Source organism: Epinephelus fuscoguttatus, linkage group LG5 (assembly GCF_011397635.1).
Source record: "Epinephelus fuscoguttatus linkage group LG5, E.fuscoguttatus.final_Chr_v1".
In the NCBI taxonomy this organism is placed as follows: domain Eukaryota; kingdom Metazoa; phylum Chordata; class Actinopteri; order Perciformes; family Serranidae; genus Epinephelus; species Epinephelus fuscoguttatus.
The window spans coordinates 16,046,499-16,073,940 of record NC_064756.1 but is presented as its reverse complement, the minus strand read 5'-3'; the positions used below and the strand labels follow the sequence as shown (position 1 = coordinate 16,073,940).

Here is a 27,442-nt window from a genome sequence, read left to right as displayed (position 1 = left end):
GTATCAGTATCACTTTAAGGGTTCTGGTAACGTCAATTTCAAACACTACCCAGCCCAACATGAAACACTGATGCCCTTTTTTCAATCAACATAGTTTCCATTAACCATTAATTACATGGTTCCTGTTGTTGTTGTTGTTTCGTTCTCACTGTTAATAAAAAAATACTATAAGTTTGTTGATGATGTGGAGGTCCACATCTAGTATGATGCAATTATGGCAACATACTTGCTTCATCTCCTTCACTTGCATCTAAAGCAAGCCAGAGCTTTTTCAGTGAAGGGCTGTGCATTCCCCCCCAGCACTGACTGTATCAGAGGTTGTATTTCCAAAATTGAATTCAGTGCACGACTGAAAGATTTTGTTTACACTCTGGTGACATCTGCCTTGCATTAGCAAAAAACAGAAACAAAAAAAAGGAAGGAAGTTACTTTTGTGTCATTTCCTGTCACTTTCCTGCTTCTTAATCTGACCAATAAATAAAACTTTATCTTGTGCTGTCATCAGTCTCAAGGGTCTCACAGTAAAAGTGACACTAGGCTTTAACTAAAACGTTTTTATGATTGATATCAGTTGTGAATGTCACATTTAAAAAGCAAGAAGAGCAATTTTCAACACTTTTTTCCAATGTCGTGTCATCTCAGCTCATCTTGCTTCCCCTTTCATGTCTGTCACTCACACCCAAAAATCAAGGGATGATTGAGAAACTCCCAGTGCAACTGGTTCCCACATGAGGATGACCCAATTAGCCCACAGTGAGACTTTGTACTTTGTGTTTGGGTTGAATGAGAGTGCCAGCTGCCTGGGACTCCTGGCATTGGCTGCTGGCATGGATGCATCAATGACCTATTAGCTCCTCGCAGCGCGGCCATACAGACCAGCTGACGGAGTGAAACGATGAGAAATTAAATCAGAGGTGAGAAGCAGGTGATTATGAGGATGACGAGCAAAGATCAGCCTTGAGGGAGTCCTCCTTAAATCTGAAACATACGCCAATGCATCCACAGGGAGCCAGCTTCGATTCTTTTCATCCTTCTCTCATTTTCTTCACTATACCAAACAGTTATAACCAGGATTCAATCGATTACTCGCCAGCTCAACACAAACTCCTTTCTGCATCTTGGTATCTACAGAAACATCTTTTTTCTCTCCACAGCTTTGCTTTCGAACAAAGTCTTATTGATACAGTGTTGAAAGCATGTTAAGTTAAGCCTGGCAAGCCCCAATCGGCCCTTCTGTAGAAAGCAGCATTGATATGCTGATCGTAGCCTGGCTGTGTCCACTGGAGGGTCAGTGCACAGAGAGCCCAGAGAGAGGAAGCATCTTCTGCCTGCTAAACGAAACAGCCCTCGCTCATTGACTCACATCCCCACCCTGACTCCTCTGACCGATTCGCGAGAGCATGTGACGAATGCATGCCTCAGCAATTCGATTTCCATGTTAGTCCTGGAGATATGTCATCGTATCATGGTCACTCTGCGATGGTAGCAGAGAAAAGACAGTGCTCTTGGTTATTTTTGTCTCTGCTGTGGCACATTTTATGTCAACATTAATGATGAGACGAACCCGCAGCCAGTGTTCAATCATGAGAAAATGACTGTGGAAAACCTCGCCAGAGCCAAATGAAAGGGGGCAGAGTAAATTCAGAAACACTTACTCTCAGTGGATTAGATTCTCATGGTCAGAGGCGGAGGAGGTATGTGCGACCCTGATGATTTAGTATGGGAGTGGAGTGAATAATCTGAGTTACAGTACTGTGATTATATGACCCAAGTCATTTAAGGCTAGAGGGAGGAGGACACAGAGCCGAGAGCTCCCATGATAGACTGTGAAACCTTTTTAGGTTCACATATTTATCAGATCATCACTTCTGACTGGCTCTTGTCTCTGTCTTCTTATAAAGATAGAGAGACTCTGCACAACTAAGTCCAAGCTGGGTATTTAATCATAAAGAGTTAGGTGCTGCACTTTGAATATTTTTCCTATATTTTCTTTTCTTAATTTATCTTACGTTTTTGTGATTTGTTGAACCTGTGGGGCTTCAAAATAGACATTTTATTTGGAAGTGGCTTTGGCTCAGGAGGTAGAGCGGGTCGTCCATGAATCACAAAGGGGGCAATTAGTGGTTCAATCCCCAGCTCTTCCTGTCTACATGTCGAAGTATCCTTGTGCAAGATACTGAACCCCAAATTGCTCCCAATGGCTGCTCCATCAGAGCTTGAGTGTGTTTAAACTGGGTAGCAATTGGCACCTTGTAGCCTTGGCCACCAGTGTGTGAATGTGGCATGTAGTGTTAAAGCGCTTTGAGTGATTGGTGGACTAGAAAGGTGCTATTAAGTGCAGATCCATTTACCGGGTCTACATTACCTTGGGCACTGAGAAACGGTGATGGGCATTATTTTGGAAGGGAAATTCTTTTTAATGTTTCCACCCACACTGCCCAAAAAGACAAAGCAAAACAAAGTTAGTTAGTTAGCTGCAGCCTTTATGTAGCCTAGACCTTTGGAGCTACACATGTGAAATGTTCTTCCAAAGTGTACTTGGCAGAATAAGCACAGGAATGCACAGAAGCTTCACAAACAAACAAGGGAAAAAAAGGACATGAAGTGCAGTACCTACAACCCTTAAACACATTAGTAAACTCCATCATAGCATATGTCCAAATTTAAACCTACAGGATGTGTATCCAGTGCTTTATTTGATCCCTGTCATATTCTTGTGCCAAGCACTTGCCCTCATGAAGACCTAGAGACTGCAAGTAAACACTTGCATCAGACCCAAGTGTCTTAGTTATCCTACATATGACATTTGAAAACTCACCAAACCCAACTGGTGACAAGGACATGCAAGTGTACTTCACAGAGGTATCTGACTTTCTATCTACATGAGTCAATAAATGATTTCAATTCTGCGTTTTGTTGCAACAGAGAGCCAACAAAACCCTACTTTTACTAAGGGTGCATGATAATAATGGCAAGTCCACCATCCAAGTCAGTTTAAGTAGCATGAATTTTACAGTTTTGTTTGAAAATGCTGCAAAAAATAAACATAGCTTGTTTTTCATGTAACCTTAGTTGAGTAGTTTTGTTATTTTGCCAAATGAGTGTGTATATCAGCATCTCCCAGTGGGCCATCACGATAAGAGTAGAGATTATAATATGTTAATTCAACCACAGGAAGGACATGATGTTCTCTACAGTTAAAAATATGTGCATATATATCTCCATCTACATCGGCAACTGGCCAAAATGAGTTCCAATATCATGCTTCCCTACTTTTCACACTATTTTTGTGGAGTAAATAAATGGTGGTTTGGATGCCCCATCACGGCAGCAGGTGGTAAAACTGCTGCTGCTGAGACTTGTCCACCCACTGTAGTGTACAGGGGGACGATATAAAACTAAGGGATGGAGGGAGGAATGAAAACAGGAAACATGCGCAGCTGTCTGTGAATGCAGCAGCACTGTAATGCTGAGGTGCAGCGGTGGAGGCATGGTCATTGTGGCTGACGCACTCGGGTTGGAGGTAGCGGTGAGTTGGGGGGGGGAAGGGTACAGGCGCTCAGTCAGGCTTCCTGTCTTGGCACACCCTGCACTGCCCATTTCCTGCCTGCCTGATGAAAAATGCCCAGCTCCCCCTCTCCTTAGCTGCCCCTGCTCAGTCGACCCAGACAGCGCCTGAGACAGTCAGTCAAGCCGAACACTTCATTCCTTTTACCCTCTCATGTTTCCTGCCAGGCTCCTCCAGGTGTCTTTCAAGAAAAACCTCACTTCATAACAACTCGGGTCTTAAATTAGTAGCTCTGGCTATCAATAAGTGTGCTTGCCAAAGTCACTGCTGAGATCTGGAAACAAGGTGACACTGCTTACAACAAATAATAAACATCTAAACACCTTCACCTGGATGTAAAACTGAAGGTTAACACACCTGTAATGTCACTACTATCTCACTGCATAGGAGGGCACACAATCAGGAGGTAGCTCTGTAAACTGTAATGAAAAATGAATAAGAAGATAAAAAAATTTAGATTCACTTTTTTCTCCTATAAGTTAGTTTCATCTTTTGCTTGTTGACAAACTGTAATTATCTGTAGGGCTGTACCTGACTCAGGGTTATGTCAGCTGAATCTGATTTGGCCGTTCAATACGATTATTCGACTATTCAGTCCCTTTATTCCATATAGAGTTTCAAAGTCTGAACCTGTTTAGGCAGGAGTTCAGGTGAAATGTGAAATGTGAAACACGTTTTGCTGACACCAGATATCAAACAAAAGCCAGGAGGAACTGTGTTGTATTTAGTTGCTGTGAGCTGTAAATTCAAAATGTCTAAGCAGAAAGCAGCATAACGTTATCTTTGAGCCTGACTGGACAAATCCTCTCTTCCTGTAGGCAGCTGCCCCTGTCTCACTCAGACTCACCCTGGGTCTGGGTCTGCAGCTGCCTGTACTGGAGAGCAGCGTGAAAGCAAGGAGTGCTCACCCTGCAGCTACATCTGGAGACAAAAACCTCCCCAGAGGTACACTGTATACTGGCTGACTAAAAAAATAAAACGCTTGAAGAATGACAGTCAACTAAGGGGTCTCCAAATGATGATTCAACTATTCGACTTTCAGGGGGCAGCCCTAATTTTTTGAATATTGGAATTTCTTGTTCCAAGTTGCAAAAATAAGACCCAAGTTGTAATAAACAATGGTTTCTGTAAACAATAGCAAATCAAAGCACAGAGTCTGAGCCTGCTATTACTCCCTAATTAACACACAGCTCTTTCAATATGTGGACACTTGTACACTTGGACACTTGTACAACTTGTAACATAGGTTAATAAACCTGCATTTAAGTGAACTTAGCAAACAGCCAAACAGTCAAAGCAGCTCTCGCACATTGTTTAAAATCTAGTCTGCACTGAGTTTGAGAAAGACTGAAAATAAGAAAATTGAAATTGAAAAAGAAGTAGCCACCTCAACATTTTCACTGGCCTCCATGCTGCTTTCTACTTTATACTCAACTGTTTCCCAACCTGTCCGTGATGTTAAACGCGACATCCCCAAAATGAAGTAAAAACAAACAAACAAAAAAACAAAACAAGATTGGCATATTTGTTGACTGAAGAGCCGTGTATATGGCTCTGGGCTACTTGTCAATGGGAAAGTCTATCGTCTATCTTTAATGGGGTTTCCCATGTTTAAAAAAACCTGCATATATGTGCTAATATTGGTGGAAAAAGGGATAGCCTATCAGAGCTATTTCAATTTAAAAAAAAAACACACACATGCTTACTGCTGCTGCTGGAAACAGTGCCTTTGAGCATGAACCAAAACAGCAAAGTTCTGGAGCCTAAACCAAAACAATGAGCTGAAAGAGGCCAAAATGCTCCATGAGGCCTAGACACACCAAACTCACTTCAGAGCACTAGTGGTGACAAAGGCCACACACTGGGTCCCCTGATGTTGCCGTGTCTTGGCCAAAAAGTTGCACATGTACACACCGCCAAGACTACAGCTGACGGCCAACCAGCTCATAAACTGGACAAACATCTTGACGCCAGCTAGCCAGTTAGCACGTTAACAACCCTATCCATTGCTGAAAGAATAAAGCATATTTACTGTGCACCAGTGAACAAAACCATCAGGAAATGTTTCTGCTAAAGAGCTCAATGGCTGTAGAAAAAAATCTTCCCTTGTGCAACAGCTTTGTTTTGGACTTACTCCCTTTTGACTTTAGCGGTTTGTTGACTTTCCTCACTTCCATTTTTCTTCTCGTGCACTGAGCTGACTTACCAATAAGAGTGACTTCATTCACTGATGTGCTCTGCTTTCGCTGACTCAACATGGTGAATCAGCCATAAAAAAAAAAAAAAAGAGCCAACTAGAGTGACAGTTACTGACCAACAGTCCAACATTGACCAACAGCTGACTGTCAGCTTGGTGTGTCAGAGCCTATAGTGCTGAAAGGAGCTGCAGTCAGGTGATAATTCTCTGTGGGTCCATCATATGCACGACCCTGCTCATGTGCGCGTGGTTATTTGATCTAATTGTTACTATGAAAACAGATTATAGCAGATTTAATGTTTCCTGATTCAGTTCAAGGTTTGTTTATACCACAAACTACTTGGTTTTGATCCTTTGTGTGAATTTATCTGCAATTCATACGATCCAACAATGACCAAATGGACCTTTAATCTCAGTATTTGTTGTGTACTTGAATGGCATCAGGCTAAATAAAAGTTTGACCACCTAAAAATACATGCACATTTCCCTGAAACTCCTCTTATGGTTCCTGATGCATGACCAGAAATACGCCATGAAACTAAAAGCTGGCCTCACGGTGTGTTTCCCACAAACACACATCCTTCTTCACCATGAAATGGCATTTTTTACAAACATATTCAAAAATCAGACAATAAATGGAAAAGCGCTGTCGGACCAAACATTTTTCCAGGAGTAACTCCACCCGATTCCAAAGGTCACTCCTCTGAACAGAGCCCTCTGTGTTGCTTGTTTAAGGACCATTTTACGTGTTGGATTTGACATGAACATCCGCTCTCATACAACAGTCACTCTACACCTCTTGAAAAGGGAGCCTGGCTGGCACAGAGGAGAGGGCGCCGAGTCGTTTTTAGAGTGGCTATTTTTCCTGTGTACATGAATGCACACAGGGAGGAGGAAAATCACAAACTCACAGAGGTCGTGTTATACAGGGCTCATTGGAGGGAAGTGAGGCAGTCTGCATATTGATCTGCACCATTATCAACGGTGTCCAGAATCTGCATTGCAATTAATAATTCTGCTCATAAATGATGGTGAAACCGCCCATCTATGTTGCCTCAGCATCTATCAGCCTAATCAGGAAGGCCGACGGGCTGAAATGAGCCTCATGCTGTAACTGGGAGCTTGTTTTCCACAGAATGCACCGAACGTCTTCTATCCCATTAATAACAGAGCATTTGGTGATGCAGATAAGACCCAGTGGGATGACGCCGTCTCTAAAGAGCCCATTAGAAAGCATGAAAACATAGAGCTTCAGGGTATTTTTAATGTGTGACCTCAGAGCAACAGACTTCTGTTCCTGGGGCCAGAGGTGGAGGGCAGCAGCTGGTTAAAGACACACACACAGATGCTAAAGGCCAGGCTGCCGCATAATTAAACTCTCTGGCCCACACCCCCATGTCAGGTTTATGAGCCTCTCCTAATAGGACGGCTTTCTGCAGCCTCGTGTGAAGGAGCCTTGGCTCCAAAGCTCGACTTCCTGCAGGACCGGTGATGTCATGACGGCGCATTATAAAAGGAACATCTGTGCAGCTCAGTGAGGCTCCTCAGCCCACTCGCTCATTACTCCCCAACACTGAACACGCATGAACATCACAGAGTTTGCCTGTGTGGGTGTGTTTTCCTGAAGGACTTGATGATGGCTTATGTTGTGATCTGACACCAATTAAACCGTCCCACAGCAGCCAAACTCCTGCAGCAGACAGACTGTTGTCAGTGGTTTCTAAGCACCGCAGTCTGTTTGACTGACAACTGCCAGCTCGATTTGTTATGTTAGTTCGAGACATCTTTTGATGTGCATCGTTAGAGACGATACTGATGTTATGTGGAGGCAAAATAGGTGTGAAAATCTGGTATGAGACAGTTCACTCGTCTGTACATTTATGTGCTTTGAAATTTAATTTATCAGAGTCAAAATAATAATAAAGATGTCTGATATTGCCCCGTTACATAATAAATGATTTGTTGATTACAAATGTTACACCATAGACAGCACACATCCAAAAGAAAGCTACGAAGACAGCTGAAACAGCGCTGAGAAAACGCATGTATAGCAAAGCAAAATGCCAAGCAGAAAGCTCAACCCAAAACAGAACGAGAGTTAATCTGTGGTTGGCTTTCACTTTAACTTTAGCTGGCGAGACCTGAAGGAAAGGATGAAGAGCGACGCTGATGGGCCTGTTTTTTGTTGGACAGATAGAAGTATCGGCTTTTCAGTTACAACAAAAGTAATGTTTCTACAATAGTACATTAGCTTGAAGTGGTGTTGTCATGATACCGGAATCTTTAACTTCAATACAATACCTTGGAAAGTATCGATATTCGATACCATCTTCAACACAACAGTTGAAAACTGACATTGAGGGCATACAAGTTAAAATTTCTATTTAACGATAAATATAACAAGGCTACAACATCACAACGACAACTTTTCTTTTCTTGGTAAGTAGCAGAGAACAGCAGAACGACTGTAGTAAACATTAACAATAAAGCCTGTTTCACACATGCACAGCAAACCTGAAATTATCTAGACACCATCAGCAGGAGCTGGACGTGAGAGTTTATTTGAGAAAACATGCTGCTGGTACCAGATTGACAAAACTAGCTTGTAGTGCATGTAGGCTATTTATTGACAGATTGTAATTTTTTGAGATTTACATAAACTTGTTTCAACTTGAAGCAACACTGTGACGATCAGTATCAGCATAATAATGCAAGAAGGCACCCCTCTGACTTAGCAGTCTAAAGATGCCTAAAATGCGCAACGCAACGCAAACACAACATGCCTTGTACAACTTCAGCAGTGGACTTTTATTGCTTCTCTTTTTCCTGATGTTTCAGAAACAGTGTAGTGTTCGTAAGAAATCAGGATTGTTTCAGACTCCTACAGTAAGCCTTCATCTGTAAACTCCACAACTGGGGGCTACAGTGGGGAAATGAAAATACACAAGACACTAAAAATGACGGCTAATCTGATAATTCTAAAAATGTCATGCAACTCATGCAAAACATGTAAATCTGTCATGCAATCAAGTTCCTCAAATCTCTTGAAAGCTACAAGTATTTGGACCAACTTGAACGCAGTGTGGGAATGTAGAGTCTCGCATCTATCTGGACTTTGTTTTCATACCACTGTGTCTCACTACATGCCAAGCAGCCTAAACATAGCGGCAGAAAGAAGAAGGCAATCAACCAAGGAGAACAGCCTTGGGGAGTTTTGTTCTATCCACGATACTTAACGATTTCCCAATAACATCAAGAGGTTTGACTCAAATAACCTGCAAAGTGCAACTAAATGGAGATCCACAGGAAGAGATTTTCCATCACTACACCTACGCCATGTCTGCGCTAGGTGCCCCGACTGACTTCATGTGGGCAGCTGGGATTTATTTCAGAGATCACAGAGTGCTTTTCCTGTTCCAGTTACCAAAGAAACTGTCTCTTCGTATATTTGCGATTGTGAATGTGTACCATTTATTTGCTTCTCTGAATACTTCCTTCAATACAAACTCCTCAGAGTCTCCCTGAGCTGGGGATCACTGGAAAGAGGACTCTGGGTGAGCTTTTATCACCAACCCTCCCCCACACCTACTATACAAGGGCTAAAAGTACACCCATCCATCCATGTTGGCAGTGAAAGGCCGGTCTTGTTGCTTTGGCTTATGTGCACCTGCTCCAGTACACGTTAGCCTGCCTGTTAGCCTCTATCGCATCATTCACAGCACGCCGAGCCAAAAGGAAATAAATGCGCTCAAGATTTGACTTTATTTCGACTTCACACTCCATTTAATATTCGCTTTTACTGTTTAAACCTGATAAACCGCCTCGCCTGACTTTAACTTCACACCTAGTGTCTCTTTAATGTGTGATCGTTGCACAAAGACATGCTCTGTCTTTAAGGTTTCTCTCCAACAGACATCAATACATGTGTAATTGACATTCATAGCACACTTGAGCTGTGCTTTGCTGAACTTTTTTTCCACTAACCTGCAGCTGGAGACTGGGCCATGTGAAAGGAACAACGCTCTGGGCAACAGAGGAGCACATCTCAGACATTTTCATGTCTTGGACCCCAAAATAGACTCAGTTAAAGCTGCAAATGCCCTGTCCACAACACAGAGTTTTGATTGTTGCTGTTTCACCAGACATAGTGCAGTGGAAGTTAAGAGAAACCTGGGATCACAGTGTTTTATTCTGGTTATTTCCACAATAAATGTTCCAGTTATCTGGGACCCCTTCAAGGACCCTGTGCCCCAGATTGCAGCTCAGACCTTCATGCCTTCCTCCTCACATTAAAAACAAAGTTCCCACGGTCACATTTAGCTGCAGTAATCGCCAGACAACAACAAGTCCCTGCTTGCATGAAGCATAACTTGCATGTAATCGCGCAAACAGCCCATGTGTGTGTGTGTGTTAGTGTGTGTGCAGCAACGGGACTTCTTGGACACCACCCCCACCTCCACCTCCAAAAAAACACGCACAGCCTCGGTGTTATGTGTTGCTGTTGATTATTTCTCTAAAGAAAGCAGTTGTTAAGCACTTACGATTTTGCTGAGATCCATGATTGTGCCCCAGAAACGGTGTGTGAGGATCCTCGGAGCCGGAGAGAGGAGGTCCGCTGGATCCTACCGCGGAGTAATTAGTAACGGGAAAGCGATTGAGGCAACAAATGCATTTGAGAGGAGAAGAAGGGGGGAGGTGGAGCGGGCCGCTAGCTCAACATGTGTCCCGATTTGGTATTAAAATGCTCCCCTATCCTTCCTTCCTTGCTTCCTTCCTTCCGCGTCCCTTCTCCCTTTTCTCTGCGAGCCCTGCGTGCTCCCTTGTCAGCGAGGACTTCCAGCATCCGACCGCCGAGGAGCGGAGGCTGTCCGTGGGGAGACACAGGAGGACTACCGCTGATAATACCCGCTCATTTCAGCTGCACATTAACATCCCACCCTGCTCCTGTGTATCTGCCAACATAGCGGCTAAGACCAGGACAGTAGGCTACCTTTATTTTGCAAATAGCCCGCTCTCTTGTTAGACAATAGTAGCATGGAGCCTGCGGAGAGGGATGGCTTAAACCCGGTGGTTCCCAAGCTGCGGCCCGGGGACCGAGGGGGGTCCTGTGGGAGGGGAGGGGAGGTCCAGGAAATGAGACAACAGCTGCATTTACACTGATGCTCCTTTTATTAGGAAGTAGAGGGATCACTCATTACTTTATTTATCTTTTATCTCTTTTTTTTTTTAATTGGTTCATCTGACCTGCAGAAGAGGGTACATGCTGCATTCACATGCTCGTGACCCCCTTAGGAGGGCACCAATGAGCCATGGGGGGGTCACAAAGCCCTCTTGATTTTAAGTGGTGTAATAGTGTAATATGACATAGTGTTGTTATGGACAGAGTGTAAATGACCATCAAAAGGCTGCTGTTATGCACAGTCAAACACGCCCCTTGCTCAGCAGCCAGCATGGCAGTGTACACACACTCAATAGAGCTCTTAAGTCAAGCCCCTTCCGGTAGACCCCCATCGGACCCCTAGGCTCGGAAAATATGAATGGGAGTCAATGCAGAGAAAATTATTATTTTCTGGTCCCAGTCATTAAGTGCCTTGGATTACACAAATGTTTTGTGTGGGTCTAAATAATTTTTTTTCATGTTAAGAGTTTGACAGTTTATTGTATGATTCTTCAGTTAAAGGCTGTGGAAACAATGTAATGAGAAAGACTACATGTCGCCTATGCGACGTCACGTCATCACACTTTCCCTCCACTTCTCAACTCACAGTGCTGCTGCTGCTGCGTCTTCTGCCACGATCTACGGAGCCATCAACACCGACCATCTCCCCAGTGGCGTAGCTGAAACTTTCCACATGTCCAGACTTGTAGTGGTTTTCGCCACGCTTAAGGCTTTTGTCCTCTCCTTGGACAAAAGCGGTGAAGTGTAACAGAGACACAGCCATGTTCCGAGTACGAGTGATGACGTATATCATACGCATCGAGAGCAGCGAAGAGCTGTAGTCCACGAAGCACTCTCACACAAAACCTAACAGTATCAAACTTCTTCCCGCTAAATTGTAGCACAAAAAAATTATATTAAAAATTCACAAACAACATATGTGAAATTCATGGCACAATTCAAGCGGGACCAGAAAATAATTTTCATCTAGCCATTGGAATACATTATGAGTAATCGATTTTTAAGGTCCCATGTACTGGAAACGGAAAGACGCAACTTAAGAGCTCTATAGGAGCAGAGCCTGTGTTGCGTTCAGGCGTGTCACGTAAATAACAAATTCCAGCACTTCAACAGGCCATAGCACAACACAGCAGCATGTCAAGTGGGCTGAACCAAAGCGGTAAACCTAGTGGAAACACTGCGTCGCCAACGCTGTTGTGAGCATTTATACATTTCTACTCCAGAATACTAGTCGGCAACTGAGTTTCTGTGAAGTGCTGTAAAGTTTAGTTGATTCAAAACACACATTAAATATGGCGAAATAGAGACAGTTTAAAACACAAGTACACAAATCAGCTTCATTGTAACTCGCAGCATTCACAGACAAAGCACTTTATCTGGACACATTTTCCCCACAAATACAACATGCTAACGTTATTAGCACAAGCCTATGGCATTTTACATTGTATAAATTAGCCTTGCAGCGAGCTGAGATTTCCTCTGTTCATATGAAGCCAGGATAAATCACACGACAAGACTTAAAATGCTATTTTGCAGAGGCTTTTCTCATCTGTGAAATTAAAGTAAATAAAAGCTTTGTTTCCACTGAGGGAAATGGTTTCAGCTTACAAAAAATAGACAGGAGGTCTGTGTTGCCGTGACGTGTAGTTACATTTCTGGGGAGGTGCAGTGGTGCACGTCAGGCTACGGCGTAGGTTAGGCTCTACGCTGACGTCGGCTGAGTGTCACCAAAGTCTAATGGTAAAAATATGGGTGCTTTAAGAAAAAAGCTGATGCAGCTGTGCCGTAGGATTTTGTGATAACCACATTATCATTGCAATATTCAACTGGGCCTATAAAAAAGTTATGAATTAATTTTTAATTGACTGTATCAGTATGATGTGAGCACACATTTCCTAATAAAGAGGCAAACTCTAGCTAAAGAATGTAATTTAATTTAATTTAAAAAAAAAAAAAATGTCATGGTGAACCTATTTGTCCCCATTCACACATGGGAATCATCAGTGTGTGACACATCACATTATCTTACATTATTTCCTGTTTAAATGGATGTGTTATTAGTGATTTGATGTAATTTTAGAAGGTTAAAATGAATTTTTGAATCATTTTGTTAATACATATTTCATGTGTAATAGTTGTCAATTGTTATTTGATATTAGTAAATAAAAACAAATTTATGTTGTAATAACAGTGATAACACACCTTATAGTGAGCATTGTGCAGAGATATAAATACAAGTGTGCCTGTTGTTAACACAAGCTTAAGACTCACGTTTTGTTCTACGACATAAAATACATCTGTAAATAGAATAAAACTTCAGTTAACTGCCTGGTCCCTTCTACTGGCCCGGTGTGGCTACACATTTTCCTGTCTCAATTAGACGCCTGGTCTGGTTGCCAAGATGATCTTTTTTCTTTATAGACATTCTTTGGAAGTATAAGAGTGGGTTGTTGGCTACCTCAAATTATGTGTCCATTCCTTGATTACCCTGTAAGTTATATTATAATAGATATATTATCTGAAGCTTCATTTTTAATTATAAAGTAATATTCATACTGGTTAACATAAACAATTGGATTGTATTTCTTGATCTTTACTGAGCAACATTCTGTTCCATATAAGCCTGTTGATTTCAGTATTTAGGCAAATATAGCCCGGGCTCTTAATTGAAGTTTTACGGTATTCCAGTTGTGAACTTTGAAGCTTCTATGTGTCTTAAAAATGGTGGTTTCTAACAAGTAGCTAAATGAGACTACAGAATACTGTAGTCTCATTCCTGCCGAGCCACGCCACAGCCTTATGTGATGACGTTAGGCCATGTGACCGTAGTGTAATTTGTTTATAACCTATATCGTTAGCTTTTTATTTCTGGCAACTGCATTTAAGCTTCAACAATCATGAAAGTAGTATTTATTTCAAGATTATCTTGCTGAACAAAACTTGAAGTATCATAAACATTTGTTTACCAGAGTTTATTTCCTGCAGTATTCCAAAATCCAATGGAAAAATCCCATTGGCTTTTTGACGAGGGAACAAGTGCAACGGTAACTTCCTCATCGGACTACAGAAATGCATCATTGTTGGAGCACTTTATTTTCAAGTTGAGAAGCCTTTCTTCCAAATTTGTTGTACTCTTGAGATTTAGGTCGTAATGTGGAAACAACGTGGAAGCAACAAAGATGTGTTGTTGTTGTTCAGAACATTTAAACAACACGTTGATAACAGTTTGAAGCTTTACATTACACAGTGATTTTGTCCCAGCTGCACCAGAATGTCCCATACAAATAATCAAATAGGCCGATTGCTTTATTAATACTAATAAATAACTTTTCTAATTAGTCTCAGTCACTCTGTGTGGACAGCAACTACTGGTTTCAACCTCATGCCATATTACAAATCACAAGCAATATCTGAGTTATTAAAAAGTTTATTACTATCAACTGAATATTTACTTTCATCTACCATGTGTCTGCAAATAAGACGGCAATTTGTATACCAACATTTTCACTGACTTTCTAAGTTTTGCTCTGACTTGAGGGGGTGTTAACGTGAAGTTTACCTGTCAAGAAGTACATTTTCTAACTACTCTGACTAAAGCAAAAACGGGATGTTCCTTTGGGTGTTGATGTCAGTATTCTCATTAATTAAAAGGTCATTCTCATGAAAATGTGTGAAGACCTCTCCGCCTGCTCAGTGTGTGTGTGCCACAAACACCTCGATGAAAACACACCCCATACACACATATGACCACAAGTGGCTGTTGTGACACAACTAAAAATGTGATTATTTGAAACACGACAAGACTGCACATGCTCTAATGTTTTGCTAAACACACACTTGTTTTTTCATGCCAGTAAGTGTGTTTCAGATGTGAGTTAGGCCTGTTTGTGTGTGCGGTGATTTTATACTTATGGAAAACACACAAAGCTTTGGAATGACCAAGTTTCAAATGTGAAAAGGGGGAAAAAGCTCAGCTTCCACCATGAGCAAATCTAGGTAACTGATGCCCCCATCTGGTTTCTCTGAGAGTGTCAACCAGCATCTTCTGTCTTCCAGGCAAAACAGCTGTTTATGTCCGATATGAGCACCAAGCATCAAGAGTTTACAACAGGCGTTTGTCACAGATACAATTTGACATGTAGGAAAAGCACAGGAGCGGCCTAAATGATAAAATTAATTTTAAAAAACAGCTGAATGCTATTTAGCTGCTTCAGTTTAAGGGCCCTGGTGTTGTGCATTTGGCTCACTGTCACACTGTCATGACTTAACTTAAACTACTGTTAATGTTAAAATTAGAAAACTGTAATTTAAGTTTAAAACCATAACACAAATGACATAATATTAATAATTATAATAAACAACAAACATAACCGGAGTCCTTCCCTGGCTTTCTTGTTTTCCAGTTTCATTACAATCCATGCAAAATAACACACTTACTTATTTGCTGATTTAAATAAAGAGATGGTTTGTAAATGTGGACGCGGCCACTTCTCCTCCCACCTCCTCAACTTCTTAGAGGCATTGTTGTTCTCATGGAGGTGGAACGTTTATAACCATCACCCATATCATCTGATCTTTCTGCTGTGTGTTATGAATGCTGATGTAGGAGATAGATTTGTGCTATCACAGGGTGTCTACATGTATCAGACAGTTACATTTAATGCTTTTTAAGACCTGTTCAGGATGCCTTTTAACCAAAGTTAGGACAGATTTTTGGACAAATCCTGTTTTTAGCATTGAAAGATAATAAAAAATGAATAATGAAATGAGATAAAAATGTTTGTAGTATTTAAGACTGCACAAATTCTATTTCTATTCTATTTTATGACTTTTAAGGCCTTATTATTGTAAAATTGAATTTAAGACACTTTAAGATGTTTTAAGAAACTATAGACACCCAGTACACTCAGTGGCCACTTTATTAGGTACACCCATGAAATCGAACACAATCCCACAACAGCTTAGTCACATCTTTACAACAATAATAACTTTCAGTTTTGAGTGACACTGTCAGAGAGGTATTCATTTACCTCAATGTTTAGTATTATGGCTGCAGTTTGAAGAGGTGTTGAACTGGAATGCATTACATTGAGAGGTATTTCTGTAAGTTTTGCCCACCACATTTACAAATGTGAACGTTAGGGATGTTATCCAATATAATACAGTCAAGTTAAACACCTACAAAAACTGTGACCTCATGTTGCGTTCACATGGAATCAGGCAGACAGTAGACAGCTGATTAGATATTATTTTGGTAGACAAGAGCAGGACATTAAAATTAGGTGACACCGGCAGAGCATACTGGCAACTGTAACGGTAGACGGCATTGCCATTTAATGTTAAAATATTTTAACTTTTTGGAGTCCTCCATGATGGATTTTACAAACCGAATGTTACGTAGCTCCCTTGCACAAATAGGAAACATAGACATATAGATATGTCTATGTCTATGAATGATAACATAAAATATAAACACAAAATTATTTTCTTTAACATATTTTACATAGACTTTGTAAACAATATGTCAGAACCATCACACCATATTGACAAGCATGTTTTGTTTTGCCATCCTGCCAAAATGTCTGTTTGTTTTCACCCTGCCATCCAGAAGGTGCTGTCTGCCTGCCATCTGCCTGATTCCATCTGAACGCAGCATCGGTAATAAGCAAAAAGTTGAATTATACCTCCAAAAAAGTTTTAACAAATCATGACCACTCTAAACTTTGTAAAGGAATGTGGCAAAGCTGCTGTACTGGATTGCATTAGACTGTACAGGTGTACCTAATAAAGTGGTCAGGATATGTTTTCAAACTAAACTCACACTAACTGTGTAATTTACTATATTTTTAATAATTTAGAAAGATGATGACCTCGATGAAAACACACCACATACACAGACTATGACCACAAATGGCTGTTGTTGTGACACCACTAAAAATGTGACAATTTTAAACACATGACAAGACTGCACATGCTCTAATGTTTTGCACACACACTTTAACACACACTTGTTTTTTCATGCCATTAAGTGTGTTTCAGATGTGAGTTATATTTTTAATAATTTAGAAACACGTTGGACAGGCATACAACTAATGATTATTTTTATTATTGAATAATTTGCTGATTATTTTCTCGATTAATTGTTTGGTCGATAAAATGTCAGAAAAAGTTAAAAATGTCAGTCCCAGTGTCTCAAAGTCTAAGGTAGTGTCTGAATGTCTTGTTTTGTCAGTTCAAAACTCAAAGATATTCAGTTTAACATGATAAAAAAAACAGAAACGCAGGAAATATCAATATTTGAGAGGCTGAAACCAGCTTTTTTCGAATTTTATGATCCCTCTTTAATCAAAATAGTTAGCAGCAATGTCTAATGCATACTCGATTATTAAAGGATGATAATACTACTTTTGTCATGTAGATCTCATCAGATACAACAAGCCCACGAGATCCATTTTTAAATCCAGGCCACTGTTTTTAAAAAGGCTTCTCTGTACAATCACAGGGCATCAGCTGATCGGCCGAGGCCAGGCCAGCCACCATAATCAATATGCTACTCATTATACCATCAGGGCTGCGCATTATACCTCCAGGCTGCTCAACATAAACAGTCTGTCTCCAGACAATGCCGGCTCTTTTCCACTGAGGCTCTTCACTTCCTGGTACGGCGTGGGCCATTCGTGGTGAGGGCAGCCTGACAGAGCATTTCTCACATACAGCAGTCCCACTCTGTCTCCGCCTGGCTTCTCACTCCACCACCGTAAACCCTGTTCTATATAATATAGAAGGTCTCACATTAAATTATGCGTCATCTCTGCAGTACAACCTTTCCAATGAGCCTCTAAAAAAATCAAATAAGGTATTAGTGAGTGTCTTCCTTCATTCAGGACTCATGGGGTGGAGGAAAACCAGTGAAAATTATGCAACAGGTTTTATCTGACTCATGTTGATACAGTTACAGCTAACCTGCCCATTTAGTGCTGAGACAAGTTAGCACAAAACTTTTTCATGTAATGGTGACACTACCTACTCTAAATGGTTTTCCTATGCTTCATTTAAAAGCAACACAAGCAACAAATGTTAGTCTGTCAATACAAATCTGTTGTAAAACTCAAAGATGATCGACTCTTACTGTTAAAAATATGCAGATTCCTTACTGTGGAATTACAGATTTACAGATTTTCTTTTACGTCTAGCATCACAAACATAGCTGCAGTAATAACAGTGATCCACGTTAACGTCCTTTGAACCAAAACATGGCCTGTGTTGAGCAAACGGCCTGATCACAAGGGTTAAAATCCTCTAACGTTGGCGTCTCTTCCCCTCAGACAACAATGACTCTGAGGTTATGATGTGTAGTATTCTAGGCCGACTGTATGTCTACCAATGCAAAACCCTGAGACAGGGCTGATCCAGCATTTTACACAGATGTTTCTGCCATCTGTCTGTACATGCTATAGGACTTTTAAATCAGTCTGACGCATTAAAGCAGGTTTACTGAGGATATTTGGGCTCAGACAGCTAACAGGCAAAACTCTGCTCATGTCCTTTGTGATTATTTTAGTCCTAAACATGCTTTCCCTTTCATTCTGACGTGTTACATCAATTAAAAACAGTCCATGTGAGCTGGCCTGATCAGAACAAGGGCTGGGCATTATCAGGTTCAAGTATCTTAACCTCATGTTAATCATTCGGCAAACCTCTGCTGTGCAAATTAATGATTCTAAGCAATAAATCAAAAACTTACAAGTTAAGTTAAAGTTTTGTTTTACAAAAAAACGTGGAGTATTTTTCTTTTAATACCGTTATTTAACCAGGAAGTCCCATCGAAATTGAAAACCTCTTTTACAAGAGAGGCCTGGCCGAGGTAGCAGCCACTCAAAGCTTATTAAAATGCAACAAATACAACTTATAATGCAAAAGTCCACTGTAAAACAACAACTATTCAAACATAGTGGCCTCTCAAGCAAAACAAGCACATGTCTCTGTCACCACATTATTTATGATGCCCTAAAATTCAGAACAGTGGGACAAACTGCACTGAACACCAGTTTGATTACTTTTATTTTTGTGCCATAACTGATATCAGAAAATATCGTTCATATCACTCAGCCACAGTCAGTGTAGGATGTGTCACATGGCTGAGGAGGACCGCACTGTTTTTAAATGATTTAAAATGAGGCCACTCATGTTGAAGCGGGCTAATTTGCATACCACACCAGACACCAATGATGTAGGTTTCAGTCTGACTTCTGACCTTTGCTGCGTGTGAAACCACAAGCATCAGTCCATCTCTGTCTCTCTACCCTTTCCGCTTTACTGTGCTGCAAAACACAGAGGAGAACTCCAAAACAATCTGTAAATCAAAGCCATTGTTATCGCCGCCAGGAACTCATCAGTGCACTTTGTTCCACTTACTGACCTGTCACTCATGTCCAGCTCTATTATTCCACAGCCAGTCGGTGCAATGAGGCCACAAACCACCGCCTGCTGTTTCTGCTGCCTCAGTGCTTTTAATGGTCTCGCTTTCATGCTTGCATGCTTGTCTGTGTGTGTGCTGCATGTATTGCGGATATCCCTCCATAACTTCCCTGCATTTTGAATTTCAGGATGTAGAAGGAGCAAAAGGAAGACTCAAGACAATGAGAGATGGAGTGCAGAACAACAAAGCAGAGGGAAAGACAAAAGACAGTGGAGGAAGAGAGGCAGGGAGACGGGGTGATTAAAAAATTCTTGTCTGCGTCCGCCCTGCTGAGTCCTGCTTGTGCCCGAGGGCCACGGCCCCGCTCCTCCCCTGAATTCCACAGCTGCCAGGGCACCAAACAGCAGGGCAGAATGAGGGGTGTCCATTAAACCAGGTCTACCGTACACCAGTGATTCCCAACCAGGGGTACTTGTTCACCAGGGGTTACTTCTACAGTCGTTGGAGGTTAAGAAGAAATCCGCTGATTAAAGGAACACTTCACCTACAAAATGATCATTTGTATATCAATTACTCACCCTGTGTTACGCTGAATTCATGAAGCAAACTTTGTTTTTCTCGTATGTCTCCACAGTGAATGAAAAACACAAAACAGTGAAAAGTCTTGATGAATGGAAGTAAAGGGGGAGGGCCGCGTTTAACAACAGCAAAACTATATAACATCCATTCACAAACTCTCACACAACCCACACAATATAATCCAAGTCTAATTTATCCATTCATATGCTCAGTATGTTCATTTAAACTCTGCTTGTGGATTCCAGTGAGCAGAGTTTAAAAGGTGTGCTAGCCATCCATGCGTGTGACTGTTTATGCAGAAGTGTTTTTAACTGTTATACTCTAGCGAAAATGCATGTTTGGTAAGTACTAAGCATACGACTGGCTAATTGAGACCTGGATTATACTTCATGAGTAGTGTGAGAGTTTGTACGCAGATGTTTTGATATAGTTTGCTGTTGTTAAATGCGGCCTCCCTCAGGGCTGGGCGATATAACGACTACCGGTATGTACGATATATTGATATATTTTCAATCAAGATATAAATTTAGACAACACCCTTTACATCAATGTAGGGTCAAGTTGCGTTACATAATGTGAACCAGTGTGCATCTCTCCTCTCTCACATCCTCCACACAGCTCCGCCCCACTTATTAACTCACAAGTTTTCCAGCAACACTCAGAGAGACACAGAGCTGCTCCTCTGTTTCATCTGTCTGATAATGAGTCTAGAGTGAGACGTCAGTCTGTATGTTGCACGTGCTACGCTAAATCAGTCTGCGAGATGAATGAAATTACCACAGCATGCGTGCAATACAGCGCTGCGCTGCTAATTTGTGTGTGAGGTGGATCGTAGTGCGTTGTGTGGTTCTTCTTGGTAGTTGTAGTCTAATGTGTGACATGGAGACACCGCTGGGTGCAGGCGACAGATCTGTTTAAAAATTCCAGTGACAACACAGACGTTTAACATACAAGACGTATATAACGAGGACGAAGTGTCTCTCGGTCCTTCCATCGCTAAGCCTCTCTGTTGATGCTCTGTGTAAGATTAATAGCCTAAATAAATAAAAAGATTTAAATCATTTTTCAGCACTAGATTCATGTGAAAGGCCAACAGATAGAAAACAACTCTTTAACTCCCCCACAAAGATTTTTAACTGTTTCAAAATGCGATGGATTTAGGTCTACTTGATACTTTTATATTTTATCTTGTAGTTTAATGTCCTGTGCTGCAAACCTTTAAACCTCTGTAGCTCCAGTGCTGTGTGTAAAAACATTAACGTACAGCCCTATATGATGAACAGGGGAATAAAATCCCTGTCTTTGCATTTTATTTTGATCAGTCTGTTTTTGTAAAACTGCTTGTGACATCTCAAATGTGGCTTTGACTTGCAGCTGAAAACATGGAGCCCATTTTGTCGAAAATACCGAGACATCATGTGTATCACCAGTCAGCAAATTTTCTGTTTGGGTTCTTTGTTTACCGACAAGGCATTTAAGAAAAAGACGTTATTTAACTTCTCTTTTTCCAAGTATTCGTTTAAACTAACATTATCAGATTTTCCTTGATATATTAACACTGAGCACACACTTTGTCAGCTGTAACACCAAAACACTGTATGCTACAATTAAGAGCGTGTACGTAACTGCTGAAATAGCCAAAAGTAATGGATAATCAGTTGAAAAGTACTGCTACAACAAGTGGTAGTGAACCCAATCCAAACCTTGACCAAATCAACCATAATATTTACAGCTCAATGAGAGGGACTGTTTCACATGAATGGCATTGCTACGCAGCAGCTTGGATCCATGTTTACTTCCTGTTCGCTGATGTGATTCACATATGCTGCAAAACATTGCAGCAGGAAACACAAAAGGACACATTAACATTGTTTGTAACGGTCTATATAAAAGGTTGGAAAACACTGCTGTGTGTTTACACCAACTGCCAAACACACATGTACTGGAGTGCAGATCCAAGCAGGAGTGACCTCCGTGTGGACGAGTAAAGGAGAAGGAGTAGGCTGGCAGCCAGTCTAATTTTAAGGCCTTAATTATGTAACATACAATGTGGTGTCACTCACAGTCACGCTGCATGTCCCAGCTGAGGAACTGGTGCCCCAGAAGTTTTCCACAAGCCCTAATTATGGTTTGTATGGGTCCAGAGATTACTACCTACACCAGCTCTCAGATGAAAAACCTCTGACAGCTTGGAGACTGTTCTGCGCTCTAGGAGTGAGTTGGCATCTCTGACATTTGGGAGCCTTAAGATAAAGACTATAACATATGTAGTGTCCAGTACTAACTTGTTATTTGCTTGTTGGTTTTCTTACTGCAGTTGAGAGCACAATAGAAAAACAAAACACGCAATGACGCTGGAGACAAACACACCAATGATTAAATCCCCCCTAAACTCTAAATTAAAGAGTCAGCTGCTATTATGAGGCGGAACATGTCATTAAAAGAAAGCTCTGTGTGCTATCTGGCTGCCCTGTTTCGTTATTTTTATAACCCAGTGCGGACACTATGACAGAGAGGATTTTGAACACACCCTGGTTGTTTACCCAACTCAACAGAGAGATAGGCCAGCATTTCTCAGAATCAGCCTTTTACACAACTGTGGCTTTAAAGTAGGCGACCCTGCTGTCTGCGGTGCACACTGCTCGAATTCATATACATGTAACTGTAGGATATTAAAGTTAGGTTCGACCCTTTGTGCCGCTGTACTGCTGACAGTCGTCTCTCTAGATACATTTCTCTACATGCCTTGTATCTGATTAAAATGTTCCATGGTTAACACACTCACACACACTGATAGCAACAAACACCCCACACAAAAAGTCACTGGTCACCATAATATGAAAGAAATTCATATTTTACATGGGCTTATTCAGATAAACATGAAGCCTTCACTGTATTTTATGGCTGAGAAATGCCGTTCCAAGAATCTAGAGGACCCCAGGCAATGAACGCCAACACAAACACACCCTTCCATAAAAATGTATTCACTTGAATCACTCCAGAAATACATTTGGTTAGTTGTGCTTGATCAAATATCATAATCATCTGTTGAAATGTAATAATAAACATCACCATGCACACACACCTGAGTATCTGAACAACCAGCTGTCATAGAGTAGCAAGATGGGGCCGCATGTAAGGTTCTTTTTCGGCAGCAGCAGTGCACTGTATAGGGCCTTATGTGAAGTTATCATGTTTCTTTAAAGGCCCTGACACACAAAGCTCACGGTCGGCCCTTGGTTTTTGCAGTGTGTCCCACGCTGTTGGCCCTAATCGGCTATTTCTGTATGATTTAGCATGTTAAATCAGTGTCAGAGATGGCGGAGCCTGCCGGTGGATTAAATCACTCTGATTGGCAGTTAAGCGGAAGTGAGGAAAGTAAACAAAAGGCTATAGTCAAGAAGGAGTGAGACAAACACAAACTTGTTTCATAAGGTAAGGGTTTTTTTAGCTATTGAACACTTAAGTAGAAATGATTTGTAATTATTTGTGTTGTTGTTCCGTAGCGCACCGTAAATAGCCTTCGTTCTTTTAATATCGGGTATGTGCTAACTGGCTAACTAGTGTCTTGAATCCATCCTGTCAGTCTTCCAGTTTCCCTTTTCGAATGATGAAAACAGACTACTGCCGTCTGCTCCTATGGAACGCGGCTCAGGCCGCATTTTCCTGACCGAACCCCACCACATCCGAAAGAGTTATAACCAAGCCCGGCCCGACCCTGACAGACTTTCTGATTTTTGAGTCCAAACCCGACCCGAGCACGACGCCGTCTGTTTCCTAACACAGCCTGTCTGTTTACTGTGGTAACACATGGACAGTGTGTAAATGACCATCAAAAGGCTGCTGTTACGCACAGTCAAACACATCACTCGCACAGTAACGAAGCACGGCACTGTGCACACACTCAATTGGAGCGGCGCCTGTGTTGCGTTCAGGCGTTGTCACGTAAATAACAAATTCCAGCACTTGAATAGGCCATAGCGCAACACAGCAGCATGTCAAGTGGGCCGAACCCGAGCAAAATTTCTGATGTGTTATCTGAACCCAGCCCGACAGGACCCATTGGGTATCCTCACTCTGGCTATGGAGAGTTATTTCATCTCACTGAAATCTGTATCTGGGCCTTGGGGGGGGGGGGGGGGTAATAGTTCTCACTACAAAATGAGCCAATATCAGTGGCCATGAAGGGCCTGTTTTCACAATTTTTTCAAGGGAGGCGCCAAACATTTGTCTGCATGGCCTCTCCTGATGGTGCGCCCCTGTGGCTAAAAGTGATGGCTAGTGACGACAGACATGCAGACAGATAGATAGACAGATATGCAGACACAGACAGGAGGTGAAAGCCACCCAGCAGATTTAGGCAGCTTTAGAGCACAACAGATCAGATGAGATTATCTCTCGCTGATCCCCTGTAAAGTAGACAGCAGATTCATTGATTCCTGCACCGCCTGCCATGGGTCCTGGATCCCCCGCGGGCAAACATCAACCACACCAGGGAAAAAAAAACAAAACACAAACAGCGAGACTATAGGGGTAACAAACCGTAATCGGTGCTCATCACAGTTACAGAAGAGAAATTGGCAGCATTACTGTTAAGAACATAACAGCTGAATGTGTCATGCTGCGGTCTGGTCATGTTGGAACATTGATAATAAAGGCGAATGAATCTTGGGCTTGTTTCATTTTGCATAAATACTTTCACACTCCTGACTAGAAGAAATGGGCTGATCAACCACAAAGCTCTGCGCCTTGTTTAAACTATCTGATCTAAATTCCCACACCCTTCAGACACAAGACCCTATGTGTGTGTGTTATGTTGTGATCCTGGACACCATTTTGCCTTGACACACTTCCAGTGGGTGTGATCTCAGGAGCCTGACAGTGACCCAGTGACCAGGCTTGGCTCGGGACACGTAAAGCCATGCATGCGTCTCTCCCAGCCTCTAATCCATGCTGCTACTGTCCCAGATGAGAGAGGCATGGGGGGATTGAGCGGAGAAGGTGGAGGGGGAGGCAGGCAAACTGTATGCAACCATCCAGATGCAGAATCGCCAAATACCTACTGTCCAATTTAGCAGCCGTTGTAAAACAGGAGAAGCACGTTGCAGCAGCAGCACCACGGCAGTTTGCTCTGCCTTGATTCATCTGACCTACTTTCTGCCCCCTTTCCCTCCCCTGTGCCTGGTCTGGGAAGAGGGGAGGGGAGACCACCAGGCAGGAAGCAGCAGGCTCCACAGCATAACAGCAGCCTACATACATATGCTCACTGGGGGAGCGCTCCACGCAAAGTCAGATGGAGCTCTGGAATCTACACAGCATTCATTATTCATCAGCAGCCGTAACAGAAATATAACAAACAACGAAAAATCAGACCACATCTCTACTTTAGATCATCACCTTCATCATCACAGCTCCTGCCTTGACTGTAGGCCTACACAAGGCACTGACAGCCTCTCATACACATGACACAGCTCCACCTGGCCTTTCCCTTGTGTGGTTTGTCCTGCAGATAGCCCAAACAGCACAGTTATCTGAATTCAAAAGGCCATTGACCTACATTTCAACAGCTCTTTTGTTGTACAGTGGACACATTGGTGATCACAGACACACATCAGGGAGAGCAACACTGGAGTAAACCATAATCTGGATCAAACAGAGAAACAAAACTGGAGGAATTTCCTGAAAATGCCAAAAACGTGGTGTCATTTTCTGAGCTCAGACACAACCTCACAATGTACAGTTAAATTTAGGAGCTGACAGCAAACATCCTGACATGACTATTATCCTCCCACCTTACAAAGCGGCTCTCAGCCAGCACCTTCATCCCACGCTTTCAGCACAATAATGTTATTATGACATGAGTGTGACCCCCTCTGCTCCGTACCTGCCCTCTCTCAAAGTTTTCCTTCTCCAGCTCCAGGCTGTTGGCCCCTCCAGTCCGTCGGATCACTTTGGGGATAGCGTTGGGTACTTGCTGCATGGAGCTTTTCACTCGATCCATTGTCGTCTGTTTTTCACAGCAGCGGAAGAAAAAAAAAACTTTCAGCCGATAAACAGGCTAAAAATCTGTTAAAAATAGATATAAAAATAAAAGCTGCACTAACTATGGCGGGCAGCAGTCCATGCTGTGCTGCACTCGTCGCCCCGTTCACTGGATCATTTGGCCTTTCTGTCCACCACCCCAGTCAATGACAGGAGCAGCCTGAACGGCACCAGGGTGAAGTCAGACAGGCTGAGAGGAGGAGGGCACTTCCGCTTTTCAAAATAAAAGCCCTGTTGGTTAACGTGCTGCATCTAAAGACTGTAGAAGGTTTCAGTTTGTAAATAAAAACTGAAGTGCTTAGTGCTTACATTTAAAATAATATTTCTAGTGTCATGTTTTAGTTCTTACTAATGAAATCACACGCATAGTGAATTACAACCCAAAAGGACAGGTGCCATTTAAAAAAAAAATAAATGTATTTCATATTTTATATAATCATTATTAAAAGACAATATGCTGCAGGGCCGTAGCCACAAAGTCAGCTTTGGAGGGGCCAAATCTGCCAGGGATGTGGAGTCCCGCCCACCCCAAAGGAAAAAAAATAAAAATTTCAAAACTAATTTCCTACTATATTATTTATCATAAGCCAGTATAGTTATATTGTAGTTATAGGCTACCATACAAATAACCAGTCGAATGCCCCAGGAATGAGTCCTAAAACCCAGGAATTAGTTTTACCACTCCCGGTTCCCTTCTCTCACAGTAATCATGTTTTTGAAGGGGTTTTGGTTAGACGCCTGAAATAAGGTCTGTGGTTAACACAAGTTTAAGAGACTTTCACATTGTGTTCTACAACATAAGATCCATCTATCCATCCATTTTCATCTGCTTATCTGGGGCTGGGTCGTGGAGGCAGCAGGCCGAGCAAAGTACCCCAGACATCCTGGGGGACCCAAGGCGTTCCCAGGCCAGATGAGATATGTAATCTCTCCAGCATGTCCTGGGTCTGCCCCGGGGCCTCCTACCAGTGGGACATGTCCGAAACACCTTCAGCGGGAGTCGCCCAGGAGGCATCCCGAGCAGATGTCTGAACCACCTCAACTGACCCCTTTCATGTCGAAGAAGCAGCAACTCTACTGTGAGCTCCCTCCGAATGTCCAAGTTCCTTCTGATATCTATCTATCTGATATGCTGTAAAATACATTGGTAAATACCCAACTGGCGAATTTTGAAGATTTTAGCTGTCTTAAAAAGGGCAGTTGTTAACAAGTGGAGAAGTGAGACTACAAAACATCATCACAGCCTTGTTGCAGTGACAGTGTTAAGTCATGCAACTGTTTTGTCATTCGCTTATAGACTAAAATTAGCTTTTTTATTCTGGGGGTTGCTTTTAGGCTTCAAAGATCAAGACAGTGGTGTTCATTTGTGAAGATCATCTTGCTGAACAAAGCATGTAGGTATCTTAAAAACGCTTGTTTGCCACAGATCCTATTTCTGCAATAATCCCACAAGCTTTT

The 27,442-nt window shown here is 42.0% G+C and overlaps 2 protein-coding genes across 3 annotated transcripts in view; both read right to left on the bottom strand.

The window, feature by feature from the left end:
* hip1 (huntingtin interacting protein 1) overlaps positions 1-26,174 on the bottom strand; it is a 73,415-nt gene extending 47,241 nt beyond the window's left edge. Inside the window, exons 1-2 of one of the 2 annotated variants that reach the window (XM_049575933.1) lie at positions 26,047-26,174; positions 25,827-25,949 (exon numbers count right to left, since the gene is read on the bottom strand). In XM_049575933.1, coding sequence (XP_049431890.1) covers positions 25,827-25,943 — 117 coding nt within the window. In that variant the 5' untranslated portion in view covers positions 25,944-25,949; positions 26,047-26,174. Of the gene's footprint in view, positions 1-10,306; positions 10,821-25,826; positions 25,950-26,046 lie in introns of those variants that run through there. The other variant, XM_049575934.1, reaches the window with a different exon arrangement.
* The window catches only part of rasa2 (RAS p21 protein activator 2), a 346,877-nt gene that overhangs the window by 65,071 nt on the left and 254,364 nt on the right, over positions 1-27,442 (bottom strand). The gene's annotated exons all lie outside the window — the stretch shown is intronic.